Source organism: Opisthocomus hoazin, chromosome 6 (genome assembly GCF_030867145.1).
Source record: "Opisthocomus hoazin isolate bOpiHoa1 chromosome 6, bOpiHoa1.hap1, whole genome shotgun sequence".
Classification (NCBI taxonomy): domain Eukaryota; kingdom Metazoa; phylum Chordata; class Aves; order Opisthocomiformes; family Opisthocomidae; genus Opisthocomus; species Opisthocomus hoazin.
Genome location: NC_134419.1, coordinates 61,764,954 through 61,791,441, shown reverse-complemented (window position 1 = coordinate 61,791,441; position 26,488 = coordinate 61,764,954). Strand labels below are relative to the sequence as shown.

The 26,488-nt window shown below is 40.0% G+C and overlaps 1 protein-coding gene across 4 annotated transcripts in view; it reads left to right on the top strand.

The window, feature by feature from the left end:
* Positions 1 to 25,601, top strand: part of LGI1 (leucine rich glioma inactivated 1) — a 31,154-nt gene extending 5,553 nt beyond the window's left edge. The window contains exons 2-9 of one of the 4 annotated variants that reach the window (XM_075423443.1): positions 12,950 to 13,398; positions 13,779 to 13,850; positions 17,781 to 17,852; positions 17,956 to 18,027; positions 21,862 to 21,933; positions 23,182 to 23,351; positions 23,774 to 23,938; positions 24,023 to 25,601. In XM_075423443.1, coding sequence (XP_075279558.1) covers positions 13,208 to 13,398; positions 13,779 to 13,850; positions 17,781 to 17,852; positions 17,956 to 18,027; positions 21,862 to 21,933; positions 23,182 to 23,351; positions 23,774 to 23,938; positions 24,023 to 24,840 — 1,632 coding nt within the window. In that variant the 5' untranslated portion in view covers positions 12,950 to 13,207 and the 3' untranslated portion in view covers positions 24,841 to 25,601. Of the gene's footprint in view, positions 1 to 12,949; positions 13,408 to 13,778; positions 13,851 to 16,863; positions 17,417 to 17,780; positions 17,853 to 17,955; positions 18,028 to 21,861; positions 21,934 to 23,181; positions 23,352 to 23,773; positions 23,939 to 24,022 lie in introns of those variants that run through there. The other 3 variants (XM_075423445.1, XM_075423444.1, XM_075423446.1) reach the window with 3 other exon arrangements.
* Positions 25,602 to 26,488: the final 887 nt, after the last annotated feature.

The window sequence follows — 26,488 nt, the reverse complement described above, 5'->3', positions numbered from 1 at the left end:
AGACATATTATGTAGAATCCTGCCTATTGTCCTTTAACTGTCACTGCTAGTGCCATGTTTGTTGTGTGGCAGGTAATTTTGGTGTCTAGGGCTTTCAGTCTGGCAGCTCTGCTGAGAACAAAGCTTACTAAAGATTACACATGCAAGTAGGCATGCATAAACAAGTATAGTGACTTCAGCCTATCAAGAATTTAATTAAAAAGTAATTATCAATATGCACAAAATACTACTTTTTAGTTTTACCAACCTCTGTTGAAATAAATTGAATATAGAAATTAACTCCTCCAGTGTGTTCCAGTTTTCATTTGAGGAGATTTAAGAAGTGCATTATGCTTAAATTCCCCAGAGTATGAACATTTTCCTAAGAGAGCAAAGAAAGTTTAATCCTATTTTTATGTCTAGATCTGTTATGGGGAAAAGCGACTGATGGCATTCAAATACATAAATCCAAGAAAAAGAGAAATCTGTTTTTTACAGTTTGAGATCAGAGTTATGAGGGAAAAATGAAACAAAGTAATAAGGAAGAGACAAGGAAAATATAGTAAAGTGGAAATAAAAAAAAACAACCAACCAACAAACAAGCAATGTACTTGTTTTCTTTAAATTGTATTGTTTCCCACTGGATTTGTTTTGTGCAAATAAAAAGAATATGTGAGCAAAATTACAGTCCAGTGTACTTTTAAATCATAGTAGAAAAGATATGCATTCCCTTTGATACACATTTTTGTGCATAATGACTACCATGTATATATCTTCAGAATAATTCACTTATGATGAGAATTGAGCAGGGTACAAATCAGTTACAGGTGAACGTATGGAACCTAAAGTCTTCTATATAAAAAGGTGAGTGATGGTCACTATCGTGAGTCATAGAAGCAGTTCAGCACTGCTCATGTACGTGGCACAGAAAACGTGGAAAAGAAAGGTGCCTCAGAGTCCGAGTCTAAGATATAATGTAATAGAGAAATAAGGTCTTATTCCTGCATGCAGGTTCCAGAAAACACCTGTGCTTTTAGAGATGTGTTGCTTAACCAAAAGTTGAGATCTTAATCTGGGAATCACGAAGGTCAGTCCTGCAGACTGTACTATGCAGCTGATCAGGCATGTTCATCACAGAGTTTTCTACTGGTTGTCCTAAAGCTAAGAAATTATGTCATAGCAGAAATTATTTGCAATGTACAGTGGCATAGTCAAGTGTTTGTAATCTCACAGATAGATTTTTTAAAGATGAGGTAAAAGGGCATAATAGGGAATAATGGGGACAGAATCAACCCTCATTCCACCTTGTGATTTCAGTAGGATTACTTACGTAGTAAAGGCGTACAGTAGTTGCATGTAGAGGCTGATGGTATCTGGGTTGAGGTGATCAATAGCTGATTATTCAGTGGAAATGGAAGGGTAGAGGGATATAAAGAGGCTGCTCTGAGCAGTGAAGTAGGATGAATCAGTAAAAACTCCAATTTCACTTTTTTTTATGAACATGCTTATAGAGTACTACTGTGAGACCTCATTTAATTAGTACCATTAGCCATTCTGCTAGAACTGACCTTTCATTAGTAAAACTATACTACCAATGGCCAGATTTTGGAAATAATAGGGATTATATTTCAAATTAAACACAATTTTGTGTTACTTAATCACCAATATCATTCAGACATAAAGTACTGAAATACTATCTACCTTTCCGTTTAGAGTATTGCCAGGATACTCTTCATTCTGTGGCACCTAAGTGGAATGGGAAGGGAACAATTAGGCTACCTTAGTTTCAAATACCAAGTTAAGTTACTTATAGCCAGCAAGACTGAGCTGTGCAATATCCACAACTCTTGAAGTACAAATGGCAGACTCAAAAAGCTGCTGAGGAAAGTATCTGTAACAATTAAAAAGAAATATTTCAGCTTGTACCTTGGGGGGAGATCCTGCTTAAAAAGAAATATTCCAGCTTGTACCTTGGGGGAGATCCTGCTACTTGCTGAAACCACATTCAGTTTGCGAGTGATATGTTAAAATGTTAAGTTACATCGCTAGATGACTGCATTTCTTGAATGGAAATAACCACATAACCACAGGAAAGATAAGGGTTAGGACATGAAGTGAGATTTGAGTGAAAAAACATTTCCTTTAGCATATCATGGAATTTTCTCTCAAATTTGCATTACTCTGTCCTCAAATATACAGTTCTGAAAAGATGGATTGTGTTATTTAAAGTTATATTAGAATCTGTTTTAATATATTTTAATAATGTTGTTTTAGTCAATCCATGCCACTCTTTCCCTGTACAACTAACTTTTAGTTGAAAGTCAGCCTTAACAGAGTCAGTATTTCGCAGGTTTCTATAATCTGAGTCTGCTAACAAAATGAAAATATTCTTCTGACTACCTTATTTATCTTGGATATGGTCATAATCCATCCACAAGTTTTAAGAACTAGGAAGGCTGCTATTTGGACATGTAACATTAAATTCAGTTACTAATACGGGACTCCTGAAGCATAATCTTTCTCATACAATTTTCTGTTAAGCTTTAATTTTTCATTGTAATTTTCTAAAATAACGTAATTTTTTAAAAAGTTAATGCAGCTAAGTTTAAGGTATTCTGTATACAGAAATGAACCTGTTTTATTACACGTTTGAGAGCTTATGTGTACTGTGGAATATAATTCCTGTGTTTCTAGGTAGGGGTTACTTTAATGACCAATATTTTGCTATTCATTCTTTCTTGCAACTTGTCATTTAAGTCATGTATCTTGCCTTCGAATTCACGAACAGATTGTTACTGCTTGGAAGGATTTTACTACATTGTGAAAGAAAAGTCTTATTCAGACACTTGATTATCTACATTAATCTGATCTTCATCATCCTGAAAGGATGCAACCAGTGATATTCTCTTAATGTAGAAAAGTGATTTCTAAAGCTGGAAAATATTTGAAGAGGCTTTTAATTTCAGAGTATAGAGATAACCATGTTGTAGAGACAGTCCTCAAAACTTCCACATGTTCAAGCTTGACAAAATCTTTCCTATGATTCCAAAATTTTTGCCAGACAAATTTTGAAAATGTAGGTTTCATAACCTTAACAATCAAATAACACTTATCTGTAGCACACTTCACTGTTTTATGTGGCATAGGAGTTGGGAAGTTATGCATAAGCAGTTTTTCACTTGCACTATCCATTAAATTGTAGACAGGGAGGTAACTTCCAAAATTATCATTAGCTTTGTCAGCATTGTCAGAGGACACACTGCCAGAAGTTCAAAACAACGTTATGTAGTACAATTTTTTTATGTGGTTTCATTGCTGTCTTGAAAGTAATCAAGTAGATGATGAATTGTCATCCTTTCAACTCTGTAGTAAGAACAACTAGCGAAGCATTTTGATATTTGCTTACTTAGAGACATCAATGCCTGCAGAAAAATGCGCCCATACAACAGAATATTAAATTGTTTTCCCAGTTAAAAAGAAGCTAATGTGCTATTAATATACGAGGGTACTGTTGTACTGTGATCTAACACTACAGTATGAAAAACAAAGCCTTAAACTTATGGTGACATCCATTATTTGTATTGATTTGCAGTTAAGTGCAGTCTTAGAACAACACAATACCCCAACCTCTGAGCCTGAGGGTCTCTATGACAGGGCACCACAGCCGGGGTCACAGATGTCTGTAGTACAGCTGCCCATCAGCCACATCTATGTGGATCCTCCATGTCCCCGGCAAAGAGGGATTTAGCTATCTTCCTAACATCACCCATTCTGAATCTATAGCAACACTCCTCTAATATGTGAAGCTATTTTTAGCATCAGGGCAGCCTTGAAAACAGCAGGTAAAGCATGAAAAGAATGAATAAGTAGTTGTAGTGCTCGCCTGTGAATAGAAGCTATATATAGCTCTTGAGAGAGAGAGAGATCTTAATATATCTAATGTGTATATGAAGGGAGATATGCCTCCCTGAGGGGAGGCAGAAGTGTCAGAAACATAGAGTAGAGCATTATCACGGCTTCTGACCTGAGCAGTTATCTAAAAAGTCATTATCTTTCATATTGTTCTGTTTAGGAAAATAAATTGTTAATGGAATCAGGTATCTTTGATTCTGTCTTTATTTGCGAAGAATATACAACATTCATTCCCCCTAGCGAAGAGCAAATTAAACAGCAGGAGACTATTTACAGCTCCAAGCTCTTTTAAGCTAATACTTGCTCCAAGAAGTTGTCTAGAGACTATTCTCAGGACCCCCTTTCCAATGCCTGGGGTCCAAGATCTCCATTTCTGTGATGTTTCTACGGCTCGCTGAGTTCCCACTCCTGTTTTTGTGTACTTCTCTCTTTCTCTCATATATTCATCCATTTGCTTTAAAAAAGGCTGTGGAAAAGAAGCCACATGCGCCTTTGTTTAATCAGTAGTGTGTGCCATTTGTTTAGCTGGGGAGCTATATTGCTTAACGAAGGAGCTTATTACTTCTTACTGATGTATTACATAGAGGCTGGGAATTAGGCCCTCCAGTTTTAATGACTCTTTGCCTAAATCACAAGGGCAGCATCAGTGGAAACTTGCAGATGCCTAAAATGACTGATATCTGAAAGAAAGTCATCTGTATGGCATTTGGATTATTGTCTTAGAAAAGTGATATATAGGAAGCGTTATAAGCTCAAAATGTGAAGGTTGCCATACTCATGGTAGGGAAAGTGCTTTAGCCTCTGAGCAGTCGTAAGTAAAACATGTATCTCTCTCTTGCTAGAGAGCCAAAAACGACATTAAAAACTACAGCCAGTTCTTTGATACAACGTTGTGTTGGTTTTGCTCTCCCACTGCAGAGGGAGAGAGCCAACAGCCAAAAGAGTGTATCTTTTCTTAAAGCTGTACTGAGTAAATAGCATGTTGACATGTGAGCAAACAGACGTGATGGACTTCTTCAGCCCTCCAGAGTCTCCTCCGCAGGGGGATGTGGTTCGCGAGGGAAAGGGACCAGGGAGTTCAGCTTGGTGTGGCATCTCACCTGACGGAGAACCTGCCCTGGGCATTGCGCAGCGGCAGTGTGCCCACCTGAGCGTGGGGTGGGGTGTCGGGCGGGTCTGGTATTTGCGTGAGGTAAAAGGGATTAAATCCTACCGAAGTAAGGTATTTTTCCAAATTTCTTGAATTATTAAGAACAATAAAAATGTCAGTAAAACACACTTGTGGAGCTATCACCAATGACCCTTAAAATGTTTCAGCGCTGATCCAAATCCCAGCTTTGGAAAGCATTTTGATTAGCAATGATGAAAAAATAATATGTGTTTGATGAGGCACATGCTTCTCATTGTGCAATTCATTATGTCAGTGGCACTCCAGCAAGGCTTTTACTTGAACTATTTCAGTGACTTCAGTGGCACTGAGATTTCTTTCATTGTGAATTATTCAGGACATAGAAACCTTCTGTTTTTAATGAGTAAAGATTCTCCCCTCAAAAGCCTGTTATCTCTGCTGTGTAACAAATAAATTTCCTATGTACATTTAAATAAATAGCATTTAGTTACTTTTTTTTCTGTCTGCAAAATGACAAGGAAAATTAAATAGAAGTTTATAATTCTGCAGTGAGCCAATGCCATGAAAAAAGTACAGAAGGCCAATGTAAGATAGCACAGGTCAAGGAAAGGATTTTATAACATGCCGTCTGTTTTTAATTAGCATCTTGGCAAACTGGAAGAGCTCAAACATTTTTCCATGAAGAAATGTATTATAGACTTCTCTAGCTGCCAATTAAATGGCATTTAGCTACAGTGACAGTGGTATGTTGTTTTGGGTCTGCAGAAAGCACTTGCTCATGCTAGAAAATCTGAGACATTTTGTTTCGGATACAGGGTTCTTACTGGACTGGGTTTTCTATGCTTCTGTGTTTTTACTATAGGCATGAAGGATACCTCCTATGAACAATTACTAAATTAATAAATAGTGCAAGGGGCTGGCAGAGTGAATATCATAATTATCAAGTGTCTCTTTGTATACACTTCTTGAGGGTCTGTCCTCCAGTTAGATGGTCACTTTTAAATAATGCTAGATAAATACTAGGGCATTTCGTGAGGTTCATATTTTGTTCTGTTTGGTCCAAACTGGTCACCAGTCACCAGTTCTGTCCTACGGTTCATTTAAATGTTTGTGGGCATTTGTAATATGAAACTGCCCCACAAACCTGCGGCTCCCTATACGTTTTCTCTAACAGCAAAACCAATACTCCCTGCCCGCTTGTGTCCTCAGCTGCTTGTTCTGGCTCTAGCAATTCTTGTTTTGTTATTGAAGGATTTGGGCTTATTTAGGGTGGAGTTTTTTTTGTTGTTGTTCTTTTACCAGATCATTTATTTAATCCAGTTTATAGAATAGCATTAGAGACAGAGACACGGGTAGCGAGCTGTGGAAGAGGGCAGAACGAAGAGCCCATGGAAGAGTGGGGAAGAGGGAAACCATCCCATTAAGGAAAGCATTACACAGAACTACGTTCTCGATATCACCACATCCGTTTCTTCAGAAGTCAGGAGACCACTTCTAGTTATAAATTAACCATAGATTTTCTCAGTAGTATAATTCTTTTAATTTCTGATCAGGTTCTGTAGAAAAAAAAAAGGCAAAAAAAGTAACTTGTGTATTTGAAGATGACTTTTCCTCCCTGAGAGGTTCCTATAGAGGGCACTTTAATCTTACAGTAGGGTGCACACTAGGTGATGAGTCTGGTGTTCATTCCACTGAAGTGGATGGGCATGTTGTCTGGCTGAAAAATGTCCCCATTCCCAACCTCGCGCACATGAGATGTTGATCTTCCTATAGTATAAATTAACTATTGGCAAATTTTCTTGAAAGTTTTCTTGAATGATTGAGAAAGTGCAGATTTCTACAGCAAGTGAAAACCTGGTGTCTTTTTATTGTTTCCTTTCTTACACCTTCCCTCTGTGTCAGGCGTGGTGTCAGTTCCTGCTGTGAACCATGAAGTAGCTCAGCTTCACGCATCTTTGAATAGGGCTCTCGTTTTCTCTTGAGCGTGTGTGCTTGCCCTTTTCATTTCCCCCCCATCTCTAAATATCCATTGTCAGCATTTTCAAGGTACAACACAGACAATAGAAACAAAGCAGAAACTATTTGTTTAGGTCTGGAGAAAAAGCAGGTAGTATTCAGCAGAGCAGTTAACTTTGTGCTACTGGATTGTGTGCTGCAAAGCATACTGCTTTGTAACAAATCTTACGAGCCTTTTCAAAATCTGAGAAAGCAACTGCTTTTCCCTGCTTCGGCAGGAGGGTTGGACTAGATGACCCACAGAGGTCCCTTCCAACCGCTACTATTCTGTGATTCTGTGAACTGGTCCTGCTCTGCTGGAAACCAGAATGCAGTAGCTAGGGAAGAGCTGAGGAATCCCAGCTCTGAGATTTATACAGACATCCAGTCTCATTTGGAGGAGCAGGGATAGACGACCCCAGAGGAAACTAGGGGTCAATACAAAACAAGATCGATAGGGTTTGTGGGCTCTTTCTCATAGTGAAGGGCCAGTCCAGTAGCTGAGGTTATGTCCATGTCTGACCTGAAGGGGAGGTAATGGATTTTTCTGTGTGATAGTTTGTTCTGTTCTTTTTCTTGACTTACATAAGGTAAAGCTACCGAGCTGCAGCACTTCCCTGCCTGCCTTGAAAGAGGGTCTGACTGGAATGAAGCATTATCCCACTGAACGTGTAAACACATTTAACATTAGCAGTATTGTCAATATCAGATGTTCAAAGATGATGGATTAGGTCCTTAAAATTTTGTGATACTGGTTTAAAAGTCATGTGATATCAAAACTTTGGATACTTAGTATTTAGCTTCTTAGCCTTTATCCCTCTTGGTTACCCAGGAAGTTGGATGAGGTATCCTCCCTAGGTCCCTCCCAGCCTGAGAGAGCCTTTCAGAAATCACAAGCAGTGGAAATCCTATAGCTTTAAAGTGTCTTCTGAGGTAATTTCTAATAGTCTCTACTATTTAAAAACCTGCAGTTGAAAATAAAGCATCAAGAATTACAAAGATTGTTGGAAGTCATTTGGATGAAACACATTGCGCATCTGTTTTTCTTAAAGAATGATAAACATCTCTCCTGACATGCTTTTTGTCATTAGTCAAATTCTGGTGTAGCTATGCCAGCAAGCAGTCCTAGAGCCACCGGCACACTCACCAGGATATGCTCAGGGCAGTAGGCGTTCTGCATCGCCAGGCAATTTTGGCCATGAGAGCTACGACCTGACTCTCTTCAGAGTTGATCACTTCTAAATCCACCGTGAAAAAACTCCACTGCTGACTTCACAGTGTGAACGGGCTACTTTATGCAAGTGAAAGGAGACCACCCTCCAAGTTTTTCTTTCCTCTAAAGTTGGCAGCAATTAAGTAGCCATTTCCTCAGCTTTTTGACACAGGGACTGGCCTGGTTGTTCTGCTTTTAATGAAACTCTTGTGGAGTAATAAAGAAAGATATCCGTAATACGGACCAGTATAGACAGGACAGGGCAAAGTCAGAAGAACTTTCCAAATAAAAAGTTCTGGGCAGCCCTATGAGCATTCCCCAGCTAGTCTGTGCTACGAGCTGTTGTAAAGGCATCTTGAGTTTTATTATGCCTAACCTGCAGTAGGCCTCTTACTGGCAATGGCTCTTGGTGCCAGATCCATCAGGAAGCATAGTCTTTTCAGAACTGTTTAGAATTCACAAGACTTCGTTTTGTTTACTGAAAGTACAGCCTTGGTCTCGGCTGCTTGAAATTTGCCATTTGCTGCAGAATTTGTTAACAGGGTGGCACTGGGAGTGCAAAAACTCGGACTCGTAAGATGTTGGTAGGAGCCTTTGATCTCAAAATCCTTCTGCTCCAGACGCAGTGGTAACATAGCAATGACAATGTTTCATTCTTTAGGGCACTCATGAATACAGGGGTGTGATTCGGGCTCTTGTGCCTCAGCGTGGTATAATATTACAGGCTTAACAGCAAGCGCAGTAAAGTTCACTGAAGTGTCGCCATCACCATCAGTGGATTTTGGATTAGGCCGCATAGGTGCAGGCAGCTCATCCTGAGCATAGAAAAGGCAACACAATTTTCTAGAAGCAGGATGAAATAAAGGATAGCTGTAACAGTATATGTAGCTGCAAAGGGAAGTGTAGTCAGCATGGAACCACAGGAAGCTTGTTAAAATTTTGTCATATGTTGGTAATGAAAACATATTGGGCTAATGCAAATATGCAAATATAGTCAGTGGAGCAGAGTTAATCCCTCAAAAAAGTATCAAATATTTTTAAAAATAATTTCTGGCTCTGTGTTCTGACCGTTTGTGTTTGCTTTCCTCAGATATTTTAGCAAACAGGTTTACTCATAGAATTGTTCACATTTTAACCAACTATTGGAGAATACTTGCTAAAAATATATTTTTAGTAAATATTAATAATAATGAATGCATGTGTGTGCTCTAGAAACCAAGTCACAAGGGTCGTGCCAAGTCTGACCAGAGAACCGAAGTAGTGCTAGGTGGTGAATGCCTCCCATGACAACTAGCAAAGGTATCTTTAATTCTGACCATCATCTACCTGCACCAAGCTTGTTATTAGATGGCTGATTATAACAAAAAGTTGTTGTTACCAAACAATTTGGATACACTGGAAGAAACAGGCTATTTGATTCTTACCGTGTTGAGTAAGTATGTGGGAAATAATCAGTCACTAATTCTCACTTAGCTCTGCTCAGCATTAAAGAAGCGAAATACCACAGCGTGTTAATTAAGCACAGGAACCACTACAAGCCACTCTGCACAGTGCGGCAATGGAGCATCCTCCGTTGTTACAAAGCGGGCAGAAATCCTGAGAGGGCACTGGTGGAGCGCAGGGAGGGCAAAGGGAAGCCGGGGCGCCCACCGCCCTCCTGCCGTGCCTTCCCGGCCGCGAGGGCTGCTCCTCGCACCGGCACCCCGAGAGAGCCGAGCCCGCGGTGGCAGCCAGGAGCGCGGCACGTCCCTGCCTGTGCTGGAACATGTCTGCTGGCGAGCACCTCCCTTGCACAGCAAGGTGAAGATTTTTCAGTTGAAACGTTGTCAAAGGACGGGAAGCAGAGTGGATAGCACGAGCCACAACTCCTGCTGAAACCTCGCTGAAAGAAAAATAAACGCGTTTTGAATCACATTGTGCCTAACCCGTACCTGAAACGGCAGCGAGAGCAAGCTAGCGAGGACCTAGAGGCAGGCGCTGGGCTGTGGGCACAGCAGGCCGTCGCCCGCTCCGCTAGGCAGAAAACAGTGGTGGCTTCGGTAGAGGGTGAGCCAAGTGTTGCGATGGCTGGAGACAAGCTACGCCACTGAAAACCCTTGAACCAGTTTGGTTTGGAACCACTACATGGGAAGAAATGAGATACTGAGCTTGGCACAAAATGGCCCTGGAAAACGTGATTTATGCCTCCCTTTTGACAGAACTTCCATAAATATTCATAATATTTGCAATTTTAGAAAAAGCGGTTGTTTTGGCATGTAGTTTGGAATAGAAAACTAACTTCCAGGCTGTTCTCTGCACGGACGAAACTGGAGTCAGGTTACTGCCCTGCTGCAGAATGTGCTTTTGTTACTGGAAAACCGCTACGCTGCAAAGTTTTCAGGAGGTTCATAATGTGGCTGGAGTATTAACTGAAAAGAAATGCCTAAGTAATTGATGGTGGATTTCAGTGAATGAGCCGAAGGAAATGAAACACGGGGTTGCACCATCAATGGCAAAATATTGCCATGGCAATGGGTAGCTTTGCCAGGAAAAAACAAACAAACAACAACAGTCCTCTTTCAGCAAAAAGTTAGAGAATTTTCTGTTCTCGCCTCACCAAAGTCTGTGCTTTTGGACATCTCGGAGGGGAGAAGACGGCGTACCCTGCTTACGCAAGTCCCACAGATCCGGCTCCCTTCTCAGTTGTATCATTAGATCTTTTCCAGAGCAAGAAGTAACCTTTACACCCAGGGGAAGGCATCGACATTTGCTTTATAATGGTTTTGGTGCTTTGGTTACTGTAATTCTGTTACATTTTCTCACAGAAGGTGGAAGGGCTCAGAAATAACGCAGCTCGGCGTCACTCCGAGTTGAAGTCAATCTTGCTTCAGGAGAGACTGCTGACAGGGACGGTTTCCTTAGGAGCAAAAGCATGGGCGGGCCTGCACTTAAATTAATAAAGAGCTTTCAGAAAACCATGCCGCAGAAAGCGAGGGAGCTGAGACAGCGCGCGCTGCCCTCTTCCGCAGGCCCGGGTGCCAGGCGGGGTGCGTGCCCATGCGCCAGCACCAGAGCCCTCTCCCAGCAGGGCCCTCGCCGGTGGCCTGCTGCCTCTGGAAGCTTTCCAGGCATTTCTGGCCATCTGCAGTGGCCCGGAGGATCCAGTCCCACCAAGGGGTGGGAGCTCCGGGGGTCTCCTCTCAACCCAGGGAGACAGGCCTCAGCCACCGCCCAGGCAAGGACTCAGCAATGTCGGGGTCCTGCCTAGTGTCCGTACGCCGAGTTTCTTGCAGTTTAGCAGGCTGTTGTCCCCCTTTGCCCTGTTCCACGTGTAGCATCTGAAATTCCCGCTGGGCACCTGTACGTGTGTATGCACTGGGCCTTGCTGGCATCGTTCCTGAGGAAGACAGACACGGCCTGGTGTTGGTCTTGAGATTTCGTGGCCTGTGGAGCAGGAGCAATGGGCCAGAGCCAGGTGGCCATGTGGAATCAGAGCAGGAGTAACCAGGAGTGAAGGGACATCTTCCAGCTTACAGGTGTCTCCTGGGGAGGAGACAGCACCTACGTGAAGAGGCCAACAGTGGGCATGGCTGTGTTACACTTCTGTACCGTTGGGTGGACCCTAGTAGGCTTTGTGATCTGTGTGGTGCAAACAGCGCTGCTGGTCTGACGGGGAAGTGTCAAGACCTATTAAAAGTTTGCAGAACTCTTCTAATAGCAATCCTGTATCAGAAAAAATAAAATCGTCCCATATGGCTTTCCAGCTATTTGGCATTCCTTAGTTTTGTCTTACCATTACTTATATAACAACGCTTAGGTGCTGCTTAAGTTCCCTATAAAATATTTAATGTAGTTTACTGTAAAGTCTTCAGGCTGAGGACTGTTTCTTACAGAGTGTTCGTACTGTACCTAGCACTAATTTCAATGGCAGCCCCCAGGCAGTATTGTGGAGATTTGTTACTACCATCAAGATCTGTCGCTACCCTGTCACTTTTCAAAGAAGGTCCATTCTTAACTACAGGTTTAACATAGCTGGTGTTTAAATGACATTTTTCTTTTTTTCTGTCTAAAATGGTCAAACCAGTATCCAAGCAAATAAATTTTTTAACTTGAACTAATGTTGTCCATTTTGAACAGTGCTTGATCAACTTCATTTAACCAACTCAGAAAACATGTAACAAATAAGAAGGGTTCTTTTTCAAAAAAAAAAAAAAGCAGTTGGGTCTATTTTGCATGAGAAAATATTTTGTTTAGGAATGACAGTTGTAGGCATTCTCTCATACATTGTAATATTTTCCATGTGTGGCAGCTTGTTTTTCAGTGGTACAAATATGTGCAATAAGGGCTAAGGATAAAAATTAATCTAACAGCTTTCGCAGCAATGCTTTTGATGGTTTCACTCGATTTCATTTTCCTGTGGATACTGCCGTTAGTTCTGCTGCTTGCAATATGTGAAGCATAATTCTCAAAGGTTCACGAGGTTGTAGGGATCCAGTAGGAGATGACTGATTTCTCCCCCCACACGCATACACTCCACCCCACACCCACTCACCCACCCACCAGCAAAACAGAATGCTGTACTATTTTTGGTAACAGGCAAAGGGCCTCCCTGTGAAAACAGAAAGCAGTGTATTTCTCAGTTACATCACTTTGCGATCTAATGCTGTGTTGTGCTCAGTGTTTTTGTGGTGATGCAAGTCTTTTTTTTTTCCTTTTCTTTTTTTTTTTTTTTTCCCCTTCAGCCGGTTGGATTTTCCCCATCTTACAGCACCTCGCAGGTCTCTTCTCTGAGCAGTACGTTGCCTGAGTGAGTGGAAACATACAGATCAGCTGCAGGTTTCTGTCTACAAAAACAGAGTGAAAGAGAAAGAAAAGGGTTGGGAAAGCAGAGACAAATATTGACCTGGACTTATAGAAAGACATCCAATGGCTGAATAAAGAACCCCGTTCATGTTTTGGGATATTCTTTCAACTGGCTGGAACGAGAGCGGATCAAAAGAATGGGAAATGCCAGCAGACCCCTTAGAAGAATTGCTTATTTCTTATGCCTTTTATCTGTGCTTTTGCTGACTGAAGGGAAGAAACCAGTGAAGCCAAAATGTCCTGCCTGGTGTACTTGTACCAAAGATAATGCTTTATGTGAAAATGCCAGATCTATTCCTCGCAGCGTGCCGCCTGATGTTATCTCACTGTAAGGGCTGTAAGCATTTGGTTATTTAATTTATGATTTAAAATTAACTAGGATGTGTGGTGTTTTCAGTGCATACGGAAGGATGCTTGCTGCAGGGAGTACCTCCAGCATTCAGAATCATCGGCTAATGTGTTAAAATTGTGCTGCATCCTTGAATACTGATTTTTACATCTCTTTCATCTGTCTGTCTGTCTGTGTATGTGCACACATACCATTTTATACCTTCTTCTATACTACATGAAACCTGTAACATTCATTTTTTTGGTTTTTATTTTTTTTTTACATATATAAATAAATTTCTCTGTGATGACCAGATCAGTATTATAGCCATGGATATATGAGACTACATTAATATAAGGTTGTTTTTTTCTTCTTTCCAGATCCTTTGTGAGATCTGCTTTTACTAAAATCCCAGAAGGGAGTTTTTTGCTCACACCATCTCTGCAGCTTCTGTGAGAAATATTTATATGATACGATTTTTGTTATGAAATGTATATGTATCCATAAATATTTTAGAAAGGGTCTCAGTATGAATTTCATAAGAAACAGCAAGAGAAGATTAATTAGGTGACAAAATACAAGACTTTTTAGCAATTTGAAAGATAGTGCATGTTTAATTTTTTCAAAGTGTATCTACTTAGTATTTTGCGAGCCTATCTGTTGTCAGTGTTACTTTGAATGATTACATGCTGAAGCTTTCCATGACAGAACGTACGCTGTCTTCATTATACTTTAATTAACATTACAGTGGGGACTTGGGCATGCAACAACTATTCATGTTTCTTTTCTGCAGTCCTGGGGCTTGATCCCAATATAAAGCTGCAACTCCCATGGACTGCGAGCTCAGAACCCCTCAGATCAGGCCCTTCATTGCAGTGGGGCAGGTCCTGAAGTCCCTTTTCATGTAAAATTGCCATTGACTTCTGTGGAAGTTTAGTCACTTCAGTGGGAGTTTTGCCTGCGTAGCGCCTGGATTTGACCTTATTTGTTATTTCACGTTCTCTGGAAAAAACTACGAAAGTAATGAAGCTTTTCTTCCAATTAAAAAATTTAAGCAGTTATTTCAAAATGAAATGCTGCGATGAGGTATACGCAGGAAAAGAATAATTTGGGCTGTTTAAATATTAGATGCATTTCTATATAGGATTTTTACCGGCTTTCCTAGAAATGTGGGCACGCGATTATGTAATTGCGAGCTATACAGAGGCAGAGGGGGTGTGAACTGAACTGTTTATAGTGGATCTGCTGCCAGCCTGACACACACCCAGATTTGTCTCAGAAATCCGGCATGACAGACTCCCCGATGTGATCAAAATCCAGATCGGACGTCTGTCCCAGACTGACTTCCCGTGCATGCTAGATGTGGTCAGAAGTGAAATGTTGGTGTATTGGAGCCCTACGGCTGTTAGATCAAACTGCTGGGGTGCCAACAGCTGAAGCCCTGACCCTAGCTGTACTCTGCTACCTCAAGTGGAGCTGATAAGGAGGTGCAGACATACTGTACAATTTTGGATACAGGGTAAATAGGTAAATGCAGTTACTATGGAAACCTAAATGCTTTTCCATGGTGCTTTATTCCTGAGAAGCTTTTCCCGGGTGGTCACGGATCACAAAAGGGACACATTTCACATAATTCCTGCAAGGGACCTTTCAAAGGAAAGCAAAAAAAAGAAATAGCAGCACTGGTGGAGCTTGTACCTGAAGAGAGTGAGTAGGACATCATCTCTCTTGGCTACGATACACCACCTACACTTAGCCATCCCACTGCCAGGGGAAGCAGGATTGCGTGGGGTGGAGTAGGACAGACACAGTCTTTTTATTTTGAGTTATTACAGTGAGGTCTGTGTCTCTGGCAATGGCTTTTGGCGTTTTAGTCATGGTGATAATTTGCATGATCTGATGTATGCTTCACCGAAATGCACATTCTAAGCTGCTGCTAATCAATGCTGCAACAAAAGCTCTGACCCCAGAAAAGCAGGTTTTGTTCCATTACAGGCTCTGATGAGAGATCTGTTAAAATGGTGCAAACAATCGACAGATTACTTACTTCTGCTACCTAGCATTTCTAAAAAATACTGCTGAACACTTTTCCAGGTAGATTTCTAACATGATAGCTGAGCTGCTTGCCATCTTTGGAAAGTCAGGCCGCTGATCTAAGGCAAATGACTCCTTAAACATGGACCATAGAAGCAGGATTGTATCTGTGGGGCCAGTGCTCCAGTCTGTAACTGGGAACGAAAAATTTTCACCTTTGGCAGAAGATAGCAAGGGAAATAAGAATATGGAGAACTCAGGTTAATTAAAAATTAAAGTAAGTTTTAGCTTTGCATGATTATAGCTATATTGGTAGGTTTAATTTAGCCAATAGCAAGATTTAGAAACCTATACGTATTTTTACATAATAGTCTCCAGCATTACATTTTTAGAGTCCAAATGTAACTTGGTATCTCCAGTATGCCAGTCACACGTTTCTAAGGGTGGAATATATTTGCCTCCATTATTATTTACTACTATTTTTACTTTAGCGGCAATGGTCTCTGGAAAAGTCATGGTCTCATTGTGCTAAACACTGCTCATAAGTCCCAGGCCAGGAGAGCTTTTCTTCTCGAATAGTATGGATGATAGGCTCTGTGCTCTTCATGTGACAGCAAGCATACGAAGGACCTACACAGCAATGGGGAAGTACCAGCAGGAGCATTCCCCAAAGGTCGAGAAAATCTCCTGCTCTCATCTCCAGCACTTGTAACTCTTTGTATAAGCAATGTCCTGAGGGTGCCCTTATAAACTGATGACATGAAAGCCCACAGAAAGAAGGGAGGTAATCATGGCACCGGGATCCGTACCTGCTAGCAGTGTACAGTTCCTGCTAAACAGTACAGTCCCTAGCCACAGTGCAGCCTCTGTCCCCAGAAATAGCTAGCTGGTGGGACACAGATCAAGCAAATCTGGTGTTTGAGGTCAGAGAGTGGGAGAAAAGCCACTTTGTGCATCAAATATGGATGATACAGCCATCGGGGGCAGGTACGAGATAGGAGGCAAAGGAGCTCACCAAGTGCAAGACCCATGCCATGAGCCTGGCAATATCTAAAATAGATATACTATTTAAAGAGATACCACCCTGTTCTTTAAATTACAAGGAGGGTAGAGTGCAGGAAAGGAAAAATTATCCAGTGAAACCACATCAGAAAAGTAAAATTAGTTGCAGGCAGCAGATTTACTAACTTGCTCTTCTCGTTCAGAGATTTTACAAAAATACTTACTTCCTCTAAGAGAGAGAAGTATTCATTGTTTCTAACAAAAAGGAAGAATTTCCTGCTTAGACTTTTCATACATATATAGGAACTTATTTAAAGTGGAAGAAGCATAGTCTGCAGTAGACAAGTGAGAAAATATATCACCTGCAATTTATTCTTAATGCAAACTTCAAAATAACAGATTAAGTCATTAAGTATATTAATTCATACTTGGAAATCTTGAATTCCTGAATGCCTAAAAATGTCAGAGTGTAAATCTACTTATCCATCAGGTCAAACTGAATAAAATTTAGATGTGCATCTAGTATTCCACTGGGGTAAGGTAAAATTCATCGTACTTGACAATGTGTCACCATATTAAGGGTGTGGCAGTCCAGAGCTGAATTAAAATGGGCAAATGCGGACATGGCTGGTGAGCATAACTAAAGCTAGAAAAATCAATGCTCTTCCACTTTTAATGCTTACAACATTACATAAAATTAAATGTGTTGCTGGTATTTTTACTGCTAGATGGATGAAAAATACATGCACGCACTAAAAGCTATCTCCAGCAGGTATAATATGGTCTTAAAAATAGTTCTGATTTGAACACTGGCTAAATTAAGAGATTTTCCATTTTTTTCTCAGTAACTTCTCAGTACCTTCAGGTCAAATATGCTCACAAGTTTAACTCGTAAGTTAAGGGATTTTCCAGTCTATCAGTGGTGCCAATTCAACCTGATGTCTGGCTAACCAGCTGGATGCTTCCCCTGTTGTCATCCAAAGTAAGTGTTCTTCAACACACTTTAGACCTCTGTAGTACTTGAACATTTCATTGTTGTCCAAGTATGTCTCCAGTGGCACTTGTACAATCCCATTGTTTTACTGGCATGATAAACCCACGTTTACATCCCACAGAAGTCAATGGAATTTTATCAGATGGCCCTAGCAGGCAACTCAACGAGTTGTTCCGTCCTTCCCTTTGCACCAGACTGCGGTGCAATCTATCAGCCTTACGATCCCGTAGTGCTCACACAGGCAAAAAGCATGAAACCAGTCAGTGGAGATGTCGCCTACCATGGTTTGCTGAACCATTTCCTAAAGATGTTAATAACCTGATGTTCTTTTGTTTTGCATCTTTTTATGCAGGTTGTTTACATCCAACACTTTTGATGTTATTAGTGACGATGCTTTCATGGGCCTTCCTCATCTAGAATATTTGTGAGTGGACAAAAGTATATTTCCTGGCATTACTGAGTAGAGTGGGTGGGCTTCCAAGTTCCAGGCATTGCTTTGACCAGAATAACTTTACGACCCATTACAGGTTCATAGAGAACAACAGCATTAAGTCAATTTCAAGAAATACTTTCAGAGGACTGAAATCTTTAATTCACCTGTAAGTAAAGTGGTTGAATATATTGCTTGGTGTATTTCATATAGTAACTGAACCACTGTGTTGTTTAATTTTGCATTTTGATATATAGCTGGTTTGCATTTGTTTAGGCAGTATTAATAGTAATTTCCTTAGAACGTTGACCTTGTGTTTCCACCAAAGATTCCAAACTGTGGTATGCGTAAAAGGCCGGGACCCAAACAGCTTCCAAGCAGAACATGTTTGGCAGTAGCTCCCTGACTTTCTCTGTTCAGAGCACTGGGGATTTCCAACTGAGCATGTGGGAGCGGTGAGAAAGCAGGATGGGTCGGGAAGCTTGGCACTGACAAGGCGAGTCCCAGTTTGGGACTTGGAGGTGAGGAAGGTGGGAGCCGTGGTCAGCGCTGAGGTGCCACGGTGATGAGAGGCTGAGGGGTGGGCGCACACCTCTCCCCACGTACCCCAGTCTGCCCAGGATCCGGGAGAAGACTGCAGCCGTTCCTGGAGCCTCGGGCATGCTGCAGCCCCCTCGCTGCACCAGCCAAGGAGGGAAAATAGTCAAAGGTGCTCTGGATGCCAATGCAGCGGCAAGGAGCAGCGCTTCCTATGCTCGCCCCGGCAGAGGCATTTCTCACGCTGTGCTCAGCAGGTGAAATGCACGCTGCCAACAAACACCTGGAACATTTCCCTGCAAACACAAGAGTCGCATCCTCATGCTCTGAGCTAGCGAGACAGTTTTTAGACAGGCTTTTGTCTCTTACCTTACATCAAGTTTATATTTAGCAATAATTTTATTTTAGTAAGCAATAAATTTATTGAAAACAGAGTATGTACTGTGAGAAAACAAAAAATACAAAAATACTGTAAGAGAAGGAGGCTAAAACATCTGGGGTGTGCCTGACATGGGTTTATACCCAGCTCTGAGCATTTGCATTCTGAAGCATATATCCTGGGGGGTCTGCCACAGGCAGGGGAGTGGACTCTGTCCTTTTGGCCTTAATGTAATAACCTCCAAGAGGGTTTTGAAACAGGGTCATTTAACTTTTTCTGTTGTATATTTTGACACAAGAGAGAAAGTAAAGGTTCCATTTTAAATAGTTAATACATAAATATAATAGTTGAATTGCAATTCACCACATCCTTCACCGCATAGTAAATGTACCATAAGCCACTTTACTCTTCCCTTTTTTGGTCAGAACAGACAAGACTGACAGCTGGCTGAAACCCAGCCTACTGTGACTACTCATGTAGATAAAGTTACTGATAGAATGGCTCTAGGTCTGAGGAGGAGGAAAGAGAGAGGAGAGGGAAAAAGGCATATAAACAGGCTGTGCACATCCCATAAAAATCCATGTTAGAGGTATAGGGGTAATTGTAGCATTGTTAATAAAGGCAGATAATTGGATAAGGCTGGTAATTGGGACCCTATCTTCAGAATATTTATGCACATGAATAGCTTTATATTCACAAATGGGTCCACTACATTATTTATCATATTCATTTACTTATTTAGTAGCTGTTGCTGTCAGTGAGCAAATTGCTTCTCTAACACAGAGGAAGGCACAGTTTCTTCTCCACAGAGCGTACAGTCCAAGAGTAACATTTTGTCTTGCCTGTTATGTTGGTTTCTGGGGATGCTTCAGCAGTTTTGCAAGAGAAAACACATACAAAAGCTAGAACCACATTTGAGGAGCCACTGCTGTTTGCATGTGGTTGCACGCACGATTTTGGGACCTAGATTTGTGCATCATGCTGCTATTGTGCATGGAGTGCTATTCATAAGGACAATGAGAAATTTTCAGAAAATAACTGCAAAGGCAGGTCCATTAACCACAAAATGGGACTAGTTTCATCTGCTCGCAGAGCCACTCCCCACCCTTTGGGGAAAATTGCACATGCATGTTAAGAATAATCATTTGGCACCCTGAGGCGTTTCTCATTTAAGAAACAGGAGAGTACTTGCAGACATAAAAAATATTTAAAAGAATCATAGTAAATAAGCATACAAGTGAGTTGCATGAAGTTAGAGGAGACGATTAACTTTGTTCTATGTATTCTGTTCACTTCCTTTTCACAACATAACCTTTGCCATGCAGTAAGCTATCCAAACATTTGTACTTTTATAATGCAATTAACTTTGATAATTATAGTGTGTCCTCATTGTAAAACAGAGACATCTAGTATTTATTGTTATGCAACACAATTTTTCTTCTCCTCAGAGTAGATGTAAGAACAGAAAAAATAAAGAAAAATAGCACTTTTTAAACTAATTTGCTAATATAATGTCAAAAACTTACAGTTAGGATTGGACAATAATTTCTATGCACAATATATAATTTTGATTACATTTCTTTCAGAACTGCGACCATAAGTTTAACTGCATGTTTGATTCAACCTTTACTCTCTTATTATAAACCAAATACCATATACAGCACCATCTAGGAAAGCCAGTGTTTTCTAATATATAAGTATGCTTTTTTAACAGTGGAATATAAAATGCATAATTTTAATCCAAAAATTGACAAATGCGTAAACCTTGTCTAAATTTTTCTGTCAGTCATATTCCCATGGCAGTGGTGAACCACTCCTACTTCTAAGTACATCATCATACACAGTTTGCTATATAATAATATATAAAGAATATATAGGGCATTAGGCCTGCCTCAGCTTGCAAGTGTGAGTTACCTGACTTTTAAGGAATTGCTCTTGAGCATAAAATTAAGCACGTGATACGTATACCAAACAGTGTTACAATCAGATGTACGCTGAAAGTGGTGAGCTCAGAATGGACTAACGGCATCTTACTATTCCCGATAAGGAAAATACTTAATTTTAAATGAGGCAGCAGACCTAGTACGTCTGGGCCTGTTCTTGAATTTAGGCATATGCCTAAGTGGCTTTGCTTGGCCAGAGAAATTGTGATTAATAAATAACTTTGATGTTTACAAGCGAAAACAGAAGAGGTTCTAAGTCTTACTAGCTACAGATTCTGACTGGGATCTTAAACTAGAATGATTTCTTTCTATTTTCATTTCTTCTCATAAGTAATAAATAATTTTGTTAATCGAAAGAAGCGTAAGCTATCCTCTACACTGTTATGCTTTTCCTGTCATGCTCTCAGTGATATCTCAGAGAAGCCAGACCTTTGGTGGACTCATACAGCCATGTCTCGCTGAAATGTAATATATAGCTCGTTCAAAGCCTGCTCACGTTTCCTCATCACTTTTACTAGTTAGAATATTCACTGAATTTAAAGGAGTTTTCCCAACATTAAAAACTGGGAATTAATGGCAGTTTTTTGCTGTTGTCATACACACATACGTACACACACACACGCACATTCCAGGAAAGCGATTCATGCTGATCAGCAATTTCTTGTCTATTACTGCATATTTCCAAAAACTATGAGCTAAACCTTAAGTCCCATGGAATGAAACCTAGTATTGAGATTTTTCTTGCAGAAGAGATACAAGAAAGTGGGGAAATTGCAGTAATGTGAACACCATGCATTGGTAGCTCATAAGGAAAACATCAGTAGATCAAATCATGACTAATTGTTTTAAAATAATGGTGTTGGCAAAACGCCAGAGGTGACTGCACTTTTTACACTGCTAAGTGAAGTATTGTAAATGCTGCAAGGCTGCCAAAGAGCGAAAAGGCAGAAGGAGGCATGGCATTTTAGTGGAAGAAAAAATCACAAAGTCAATGAACTATTCATAAATGCAATCTTTTAGAACTAAGTGCTGGGGAATACCAGGGTTCCTCACCTTAAGGAAGAAAAAGCCACACAGTATTACACCTTGCAAAAATGTGTGATTTCATGAACTAGCACTCATACTGAAGTATCTTCTTTTACAGGAGTCTCGCAAATAATAATCTCCAATCACTTCCGAAAGACATATTCAAAGGCTTGGATTCTTTAACAAATGTGTAAGAAAACAATTAATTAATCTATTAATTATACTAAAAATATAAAGAGATTATTTTAGAGGACATTCTGAGTAACGATTCAAACTGAGAGCCAGCAATGGAACTTTTTACTGGGTAGAGACTACCCAATATGGGTAGGCTTGGTTTTTGTCTACTGTTGTGGATAATTTGCTTTAGTTTTGAATATTCCACCAGTTATAAAGACAAGTAATATTTTTAGTAGTTATGTAAGAGAGCTGCACATTCATTAAGAGTGAATAAGAAGGAAGTATCCTTAGGGATGCATGAGAGAGCATGGAGGGGGAGGGGAGGGTGGGAGAAATTTAATGGAGTAACATTTCTACGTGAAAATAATTTCTGAGAAGGCTATCTTTTATCACAAAATCATGTGTCTTAGTAAGTACCATATCCCATAGTAAATCTAATTGCAACCAAACCAAAACATGAACTTATTTAAATATGTAACTTAGATACCAGTAAAAATCCACAGTGTAGATAAACAGATAAATCCTATAGTTGCTTCACTGAAATATGTCCTGTTTACAACACACCAAATTCTGGTTCACCTGATTTGGGACAATGAGCGCAGAACATCCTTTGCCTGCTCCCTGTATTATGAAGGTAGGCTGAATTCCTAGTGTAGAGCTGCAGCAGCAAGCTGTGGAGATGCTCAGTCCGTCTGGTAGCGTTCCTTGGCATGACTGATCATGGCCAGGTGGTTACACAGTCTGGTCCTGGCGCTTGCCTGTTCCTGTACACACCATCTGAAATCTGACTGAAGACAGCTGTAAAAGACTTGAACAGAGCTCCTTTGCTTGTGTCTCCTAAAGCCCTAAATGAGTATGGCTAAAGGAGACAGCAAATACTGACTGGCTGACCATCAGGTTATATTCATTCCGGTTTTCTTATCTAAATGCTCTTATTGAGAAAGAGTAGTCCAAAAGAAACAACCTCCTGAAATATGTGGCCAACAGTTTGGTAGGCTTTTGTGTACCCGTAAACTTGGAGAAATCAACAAAAATTTCCTACTAATCATCAAGTTCTCCTGGATTACCTTAATATAATTAAATCTGTGTGGGTTCTGGTATGCAGACATAACTACAGGTCAGGATAAATGAAGGCAGGAAGGCATCAACTGAGAATAAAGAAGAGGGCACGTATTTAACAAGAGCCCAGTTTGTTGTTGCCCTGCAAGGAGGAATACATCAGCTGACTACTTACTTTCAATGCATGATTTATTTGTTGTAGAGATCTTAGAGGCAATGCATTCAACTGTGACTGCAAACTGAAGTGGTTAGTGGAATGGCTGGGCAGCACCAATGCCACAGTTGAAGACATTTACTGTGAAAGCCCACCAGAATATAAGAAGCGCAAAATCAATAGTCTCTCTCCGAAAGAATTTGACTGCATTATTACAGGTAATGTGCTTCAAATTATTTAATCTTGTTACATTAAAGTCACAGCTATATACATTTTTATTCTAGGGTTCATTTTTGCAGGGTCTGCATACTGGATGGAACTTCTACTAAAATCATTACAAATTCTGTGCAGGTGTTAAGTCTGACATGCAGATCACTTGGGAGTGGGGTCTTCTATTGCAGCTTTGGCTCAGACTTTAATATGCTCTATAAGGATTTGGAAAACTGGAACATAAAACACCACCTCTTTTAATTGAGAAAGATTGAAAAACAAGTTGCAGCGCTCCTTTATCAACGGGAAAATTGGACTAGTGATGAAATACTGTAATTTGTAATAGATTGGTATCTGTTAAGCAGATGTTTTTTCAGTACAGTATGGAAAGCATCTCAGTAATTACCATATGTTGTGTGCACTTTTGCAGAATTTGAAGTTTATCAGTCCCTGCCATACCAATCTCTGTCAGTAGATACATTCTCATATATGAATGATGAACACGTGGTTATTGCTCAGCCTTTTACCGGAAAATGCATCTTTCTGGAATGGGACCATGTAGAAGTGATGTTCAGGAATTACGACAACATTACAGGTATGAACACTGCTCGAAAAATAACATTACAGCAGCTGATCCAAAAAGTGGTGCTAACCCTGTCTTCTACTTTTCTTTTTATAGGTACTTCAACTGTTGTGTGTAAACCCATAGTTATTGAGAGTCAGCTGTATGTCATTGTCGCACAGCTGTTTGGAGGCTCCCACATATATAAAAGAGATATTTTTGCTAATAAGTTTATAAAAATTCAAGATATCGAAATCCTTAAAATCCGAAAACCCAATGACATTGAAACTTTCAGGATTGCTGAAGACTGGTATTTTGTTGTTGCAGACAGCTCAAAGGCTGGTTTCACCACAGTTTACAAATGGAATGGGAATGGATTTTATTCCCATCAGTCTCTGCACGCCTGGTACAGAGATACTGATGTGGAGTATCTTGAAATATCTGGCAAACCACACTTAATTCTGTCAAGTAGTTCCCAAAGACCTGTAATATATCAGTGGAACAAAGGAACAAATGAATTTGTTAAGCGTTTTGATATCCAAGATATGGAAGATGCATATGCAGTGAAACATTTCAAAGTGAAAGAGGATGTATACATTTGCTTAACAAGATTTATTGGGGACTCTAAAGTAATGAAATGGGGTGGTTCAGCATTTCTGGATTTACAAAGGATGCCATCCCGAGGGTCAATGGTGTTCCAGCCGCTTCAGATAAATAATTATCAATATGCCATTCTTGGAAGTGATTATTCTTTCACTCAAGTCTATTATTGGGATGCTGAAAAGGCAAAATTTGTCAAGTTTCAAGAATTAAACGTACAGGCACCAAGATCTTTCATACATGTCTCCATCGATAAACGAGATTTTCTCTTTGCTTCAAGTTTTAAGGGAACTACATTGATTTATACACATGTCATAGTTGACTTAAGCGCATGACACTCATAATGCTGAGATTACATCAGACTTTCTACCATAAGTGGACAAAATGAACTAAATGCATGATGACTCTCTTATCTTACTTCCAAATGAATGCCTTTAAAAGTTGAGATTGCTAGAGCAAAGTATTACTAGTATCTTCATCTTTAATTGTCAAGTCTAGTGATGTTGGAAGTTGCATTTTTTAACAAAAAAGAAATTAAATTAACTGTTCTTTGCATCCACAGTATGTAAATATGTGTGCAACTGCATCTGTTGCTATAAAGAATATTAAGATGTACTTTTCCATTTATTTATTCACCTGTTTGAAACAACTGCCAAATAAAATGTTTACTTTTTGTGTCTTTCACATTCCAAATATTATTTTCAGGTGATACTCTTTATTTGTGTATATATTATACACATATAAAATAAACCCGAGAAAGCATATTGCCCAATGCAGTGTCGTACTGCATGGGAGATGCACAATATCACAGATCAGGTGAGTTTTACGTATAACAAGTTCTTGATAAAAATACAGCATTGAACCCCAATCCTATAAATTATCACCTGGACATATCCTTGCATTTATGTGAAGCTTTGCTGATTTAAACAGGACTCCACCCAGAAAAAAGCAATTGTATAGATCTGGTTGTAGGATGGAGGGTTCAGTTATATAGATCCAGTTGTAGGACGGGGCTTTGTACTCTGTATAGCTGGAAGTACCCGATTTTCTAAAAACTTACAAAGAAATCAACAGAATAAAAGATGATGTAAAGGTCTGTCTTTCTCTGCCTCCTGCTGCAGCACCAAAACCCGAATCTCTGGTATAACAGTGGGGCTGTTACTGTGCTGAAAGCTAGCAGCACAGCTTATTTCTCAGCTGGCATCATCTCTATATCCGAACTGTTACACATTGCTTGCATGGATACTGTAGGTCCCTGTCAAGTCTTTCCCCTGTAATTTTCAATTAATTTATTCATTATTCTGAATGAAGCTAGTGAATGTGAAGTTGTTTTTTTTTCCACTATCCTACAATGAAGTTTAGTAATGGATACTTCTGAAATTCAGAGAACTTTGAATGTGGCAGGACAAACTCAGTTGGTGTAGCGTTATGCAACTCCAGGAAAGCTACCTGTATCTGTTAAATTATGCCAATTCTGAATTTGGCATGAAAATCTACTGCAAACTCAAAGTTGAAATAGTCTTTTTCTTTACATACTTGTAGTGCATCACTTGTGAGACACCTGTACTGCGCTGAAGATCATTTGGTGCAGCTCAGGAAGAAAGTTCAAGTTGATTTTAGACACCTTTGCACGTCTCTTGAAGTTATCAAGCCTTGTGCTCCAGAGTCATCATTAAAATATACACATGAATACTGTAGATGTTTATACACATTTCTATAATTTCTAACATTCACAGACATTGATTGGCAAATAAGACTGATCACACTATGCATAGCAGCTAATGACACAAGCTGATTCTGCAGGCTGGCTGCTCCCTGTACTCACAGAGACCCCAGAAATGGCAGAGCATTATGATGCTGCTGAGAGCATCTACAATAGAAAAATAACAATTAAAAAAAAAGAGACGTATGCTTCTGTAATAAAGAATATAGATTTTTTATACTAAATTAATAGATGAAAAGAAAAAAATCACATGTGAACAA